The sequence below is a fragment of the Carassius carassius genome, chromosome 38, assembly GCF_963082965.1.
Source record: "Carassius carassius chromosome 38, fCarCar2.1, whole genome shotgun sequence".
In the NCBI taxonomy this organism is placed as follows: Eukaryota; Metazoa; Chordata; class Actinopteri; order Cypriniformes; family Cyprinidae; genus Carassius; species Carassius carassius.
In genome coordinates this window covers 11,738,807-11,744,806 of record NC_081792.1, presented here as the reverse complement: position 1 = coordinate 11,744,806, position 6,000 = coordinate 11,738,807, and the positions used below count along the sequence as shown (strand labels likewise).

Here is a 6,000-nt window from a genome sequence, read left to right as displayed (position 1 = left end):
TGATTTGAAAATTGCTTTATTTATTTATTTTTATTCACAAACGTGAATGTATACTAAATGCTAAAAATGACCGAAAGTGGTCTACAAAGTCTACTAGTACTGTACTGCAACAAAAGTATGATAATCTGAATGATATTTCCAAGTTTACTCTAAAGAAAGATAAATCTGCAAGATAACTATTTAGTAATGATGACATAATATGAGCATATGCTTTTTTTCACCATTTACCGCAGGGTTTATTGTAAGAGAGTACTAGTTAACCTAACACGCCTCATAGCACAGAGGATTGGATCTAACCTTGTTGCAAGTGGAACATGGATGATAATATTGTCATCGGAGAGATCTTGACCTCCATCCGCAGTTTGTCTGTCTACATACAGGGGACAGCAGTACAGAGGCTGGGATGAGGAATTACAGTGTGAGCTTTTAGAGGAACAGGTCCGGTCACGTTTGTTCTCTTCAACACTGACCCAGAGGGTTGGGAAAGGGGAAGGATTGGGGGACTCCGTGTCTTTAAGAACTCTTGATCCTGGATCCCACAGTGCCCCTTGTAGCTCCAGTCCAGACAGGAAAACACCACTTAAGGGTGGAGAGGATAGGGATACCATATCATGAAGCACCTGAGTGACAAAATGAGAAACAAGATGGGTAAATCATGTGGAAATTTGCTTGAATACAGCACACTTTGGTGTCCGTTTACTTTTTTTTAATTAAAGTTTTTTTTTTTTTTGTATGAAGTGAGAACTATATGTTTTGTAAACTATTAAATAGTCAACAGACCACTGGCTGAACATCTGATGTATAAGGCACACAAAATGGAAACCATTTTAGCATTTTCAAGTCATCATCTGATTGGTTGAATTCTACAGGATTTCCGGGGGACGTGTGTGTTTGTCACATTCTGGTAACAGTCCACCAGAAAACAAATCAAATGAGACACCAAACCTGCTCATGGCAGAAGAAAGCTGTTGTGTTTACAACTATGACAATGGTCACTTATCAGGATAAAATAAATGCTGGATTTTCAAAAGTAAGTGAAGTTTACAAAAACTAACGGTGTCATATTGTCTCTTGGCCAGTCCTTGGCCAATGAAAGTGGCGATGGAGTTCCAACCTCCTACCATCTGTTTGAATAACATGAATTTAATCTAGTATAAGTATCAGCTAGATTTAAACATCAAATGTCTGTATTTCACCATTCTCCATAAAATCTACACAAATTTAAGTGTTGATTGCATTCTTCAAGCTAATGCTAAATACAAGTTGACTGCTTAATTTATGCTAAGCAGGGTTTTTATAGTTAACTCAAACTAAACCCGTAAGAAACACTTTCTCTACTTGATATAAAACAAATGTTAATCAAAATAAAATAAAATATTATAAATATTATTCATTATTATTATAAACAAATTTTATTCACCCTGTCATAAAATGGTTGCAAACACACACACACACACACACACACACACACAAACACACACACACACACACACACATATACATATACATATATATATATATATATATATATATATATATATATTATTATTATTTTATTTTTTTCAGAGGTGCTTTGACCTATATTTCAAATTATATGTTGGTGACTATTAGTGTTATGTTAGTTTTTGGAAATCTGAGGTTTACCTTATTTCAAAAAGTAAAGATTACATTTCAGAATTCCTGAATTTTTAAGAGCTAAATTTTAACCGAAGGAATGTTATACAATGAAATTATTACTTTTTCAGTTGTTTGTGATTAACTGGACTAGGATTGAGGATAAGGATTTGGTGACAAACAAACAAACAGTTTGGTATTCTGTTTTGTTTTTTTTCAGTTTGTGTTTGAGAAACTGAGATTTACCTTAAAATTCAAGCCATAAAGACTGATATCCTCGTCTTGGATACGGACAGCATCTCTGATCAACGCTGCCAGAAAGCCTCTGGGACTGAGAAAGGCAGCCAGTCGATAAACACAAGGTTTAATACTGGATGACTCCTCCCACAGGTATGACCTGAGCTGCTCTGCTTGAGTCTCCAGCCTTGAGAGAGCTGATGATGTTAGATACGCAGTAGTGGAGCTTGTCATGTTATATTTAACTGGCTGAAAACTGTTTAAAAGGAGGGAAGACACCAGTGCATCCAGTGCATCCCGCTCTGCCTGGAAGAAACAACGCAATGGACCAAGAGAAGCAGATTCCATTCCCATGCCAATGTCCATTTTCCTCAACTTGTCTTGTAAAGTTAGCAGCCTTTCCCAAGCTGTCCTATAGTCTGGAAGTTCTTGAGGTTGCATGAAAAGACTGGTGTCTCCTCTGACATCAACATAGATATTCTGTGACTGATGCAGTAGAATGCTGAGTCTATGACTTTTTAGCTTCACCAGTTCACTTGCCATACCTGGACTAAAGCCCAGAATGAATGGGTCTGTACTGCTAGTAATGCATTGAATACAATGCCTCAAGTCTTTCAACAGACCACCAGCTTCTGCAAAAATATGAGTGTGTGACAATTAATTGAAAGATTTAAGTACAACATAGATGTTTAAAACATAGCAGTGGTTTTCAGCATTTTTGACCCTGAGGCCCACCAGTGCCCCATACAGGCTAACATGTAACAGATTCCTCTAGTACATCTGCTGTAATGAAAAGTTTTGTCTTCAAGAACACAGAAACTAGGAGCATCCATATATTAAAATAAGTAATTATAGTAAAAGATAATTATAATTTAAAATAATTATAAGCCAGAAATTTTTCTAACCACTTTTTTTTCCCACTTTTTCTAACCAATGGATTTATATGACTCTTCCAGTCATTTGTGATTAACTGTACATGGAGGATAAGGATTTATTTATTTATTTAATTTCTACTCAACAAAATATGTTAGAGATTGCCATAACTAGAAAAAAAGGATATTTTACATTAAAAAAAAAACATGGCTGTTTCAGTGTTAAAGATAATATTACAGGTTTTGTTAATATTTTGAATTATACATTTTTAAAAATATTTTCTGCTTTCATGTTAATTGTAAAGTTTTAGTAATTTTTTTTTAAACTGGTCTATATATTTTTATTTCAGTTTTCATTTTAGTACATCAAATTTATTTCAAGTAATTATTTTTATTATTATTAATATTTTTTTTTTTAATAATTTTAGTTTTAACTATAATTACCATGGGCTGTTTAAGATTGGATTGATTTACATGACTTTTCAAGGTCTAGAAATAACAAAATAACCACAGACAGTATATCCAGGTTTTCTAATATTGTGGAAATATATATATATATATATATAATATGAACATTAAAGCTTTATTATTATATAGTTATAGTTTATCATGGAAATTTAAGTGATAGTGTGTGTTTGCATACCAAATCTTCCTGTAATGTTAATGATATCGGAGAGAATGTCTTTGCCACGTCCACATAATGTAGACGGCTCTCTTAGACATGCCCTAATCACACTCTGCACAGCTGCTCGATCTTCATGGTCTGACACGTGGCTCCCATAAACCAGGTGACCTGTTGAGAAAGCAGTTCAACCAACATCATCAAGTTCATACTGAACCGGAGAGATGCATTTAAAGCATTTAATGTCCTAGCTGTACCTGCTATGTACTCCAATGCTCCAGTAGGGTCACTACAGTGTTTGGTTATGCGGTGACGTGCATCAATCAGAGCAAGTAGATCTTCTTGAGACCTATAAATGGAATAAAGTTTGAGTTATTTTCATAACTTTTGCACAACAAATTCTGTTTAAAATCCTCACCAAAGGTAAAGCCGTGCTTGGCCCAGGTGTTTGAATGTTTGTCTCTGCCGCAGGACAGAGTGCAGGACAGCACACTGAGTGTACACAGTGTCTTCATGAGAGGAGAAGGGGAGTGTCTGTTTTACTGAAGACCACAACTCATCCTTCAGGTCCCAGGAGGAATCACACACCAAGTGCAGGGCTCTAATCCTAACTGCAACTGTATCAGATGAAAGATTATACACATTAGACAGCATTTGTATGCTGCAGACAGAAATCAACTGATTTACTTTCTCTAAAAAGGAACACTTTTTTATTATTTAGACCTGCTCTTGTCACATATACCAACATGCAAAATTCTGGGAGCTATAAAAGTTTTTGAATGAAGTCTCTTTGGCACATCAAGGCTGCATTTATTTGGTTGAAAATGCAATAAAACTTTATATTGTGAAATATTATTACCATTTAAAGTAACAGTTTTTTATTTGAATATATTTTAAAATATAATTTATTCCTGTCATGCAAAGCTGAATTTTCGGCATCATTACTCTACATGTCATGATCTTTCAGAAATCATTATGCTAATTTGCGGCTCAAGCACCATTTCTTATTCTCAACAATAATAATAATTATTATTATATATTTTTTCAGGATATTTTGATAACTAGAAAGTGAAAAAAAGATTCAAGATTTTTATTCGTCACATACAAAATTATATATAGCATATATAACCAGCAGTGAAATGTGAGTCAGGTCCGCTCCATGGACAGTGCAATTATTAAAGAAAACAACACAGATGAAAATATACATAAATATAGCTATATAAGAATGAAATAAAAGTAAACAACAAAAATATAAAAATAAAATATAAAAAAAGATGTATATTGTAGAATTAAATATAGAACGCAAAATAATGTTCTTGAAAGTAAACTGTAGTCTTAAATATTAAGATATACAGGGATGTACAATGTGCATATGTGCATCATACTGTAGTCTTAAATATTAAGATACACAGGAATGTACAAGAAGCAAATGTGCAAACAGGGTGACACTGTCAGTGTGTCTATGTGAGGTAGTGAATGATGAATATCTTACTGATAAAGTGTACATTAAGTGGAGGCATGAGGATGTTAAGAGGCTGGTTTTGAGTTTAGGAGCCTGATGGCCTGGGGGAACTCCTCCTGAGTCTCTCGGTTTTTGCCATTAGGCTACGGAAGCGCTTACCAGATGGCAGCAAAGTGAAAAGATGGTTACTGGGGTGGATGGAGTCTTTGATGATTTTAGCAGCTCTGCTTCTGCAGCGTTTGAGATAGATGTCCTGCAGAGAGGGGAGAGCAGACCCTGAAATGCGCTCAGCTAAGCGCACAACTCTCTGCAGGGCTTTGCAGTCTTGACTGGAGCTGTTCCCATACCACACTGAGATACACTGAGTCAATACACTTTCTATAGCCCCAGAATAGAAAGTTATCAGGATTGCTGGTGAGACCCTGAATTTCCTCAGCTGTCGCAGATGGTCTTTGCCTGGCTTTATTAAGCTGTGTTTGAATGTGAGTAGTCCAAGTCAGGTCTTCGGAGATGTTTACACCAAGGTACTTGAAGCTGCTCACCCTCTCCACAGGGGTCCCGCTGATCATAAGAGGTGTATAGGGCTGCTGCTGTCTCTTCCTGAAGTCCACAATCAGTTCTTTAGTTTTGCTCACATTCAGAGAGAGACAGTTGTTCTGGCACCATGATGTTAATTTCTCTACCTCATCTACCTCTACCTAATTTCCCAGCCCTGTGGGGCTCCTACGTTCAGGGTGATGGAGCTGGAGGTGTACTGGCCTAGTTTCCCCACTTGAGGTCTGCCGGTGAGGAAATCAAGAATCCAGTTGCAGAGTGAAGAATTCAGGCCGAGGTCTATGAGTTTATAAGCTAGCTTTAAGGGGACTATAGAATTAAAAGCTGAGCAATAGTCAATAAATAGCAGTCTTACGTAGTTCCTGTTATTGCTGTCAATGTGTGTGAGAGAAGAGTGCAGGATGTGAGAGATGGCATCATCTGTGGATCTGTTTGGGCGATATGCAAACTGAAGAGGGTCCAAAGCAGGGGTGGGCAATTAATTTTGACAAGGGGCCACATGAGAAACCTGAATCGTGTCAGAGGGCCACACAAACAATAACACTTAATTCTGCTCAGCTTTCTTCCATTGTACAATTCCCTTAATTATATATTATGAATAGCTGGTACTGGTAATCAGTAGAATAAAACTAAAATAA

At 36.2% G+C, this 6,000-nt stretch overlaps 1 protein-coding gene across 3 annotated transcripts in view; it reads right to left on the bottom strand.

Annotated features, from left to right (window-relative positions):
- LOC132119317 (dynein heavy chain domain-containing protein 1) overlaps positions 1–6,000 on the bottom strand; it is a 46,665-nt gene continuing 40,665 nt past the window's right edge. For 2 of the 3 annotated variants that reach the window (XM_059529161.1, XM_059529162.1), the window contains exons 38-42: positions 3,764–3,962; positions 3,603–3,694; positions 3,367–3,516; positions 1,861–2,483; positions 1–620 (exon numbers count right to left, since the gene is read on the bottom strand). In XM_059529161.1, coding sequence (XP_059385144.1) covers positions 237–620; positions 1,861–2,483; positions 3,367–3,516; positions 3,603–3,694; positions 3,764–3,962 — 1,448 coding nt within the window. In that variant the 3' untranslated portion in view covers positions 1–236. The remainder of the gene's footprint in view (positions 621–1,860; positions 2,484–3,366; positions 3,517–3,602; positions 3,695–3,763; positions 3,963–6,000) is intronic. The other variant, XM_059529160.1, reaches the window with a different exon arrangement.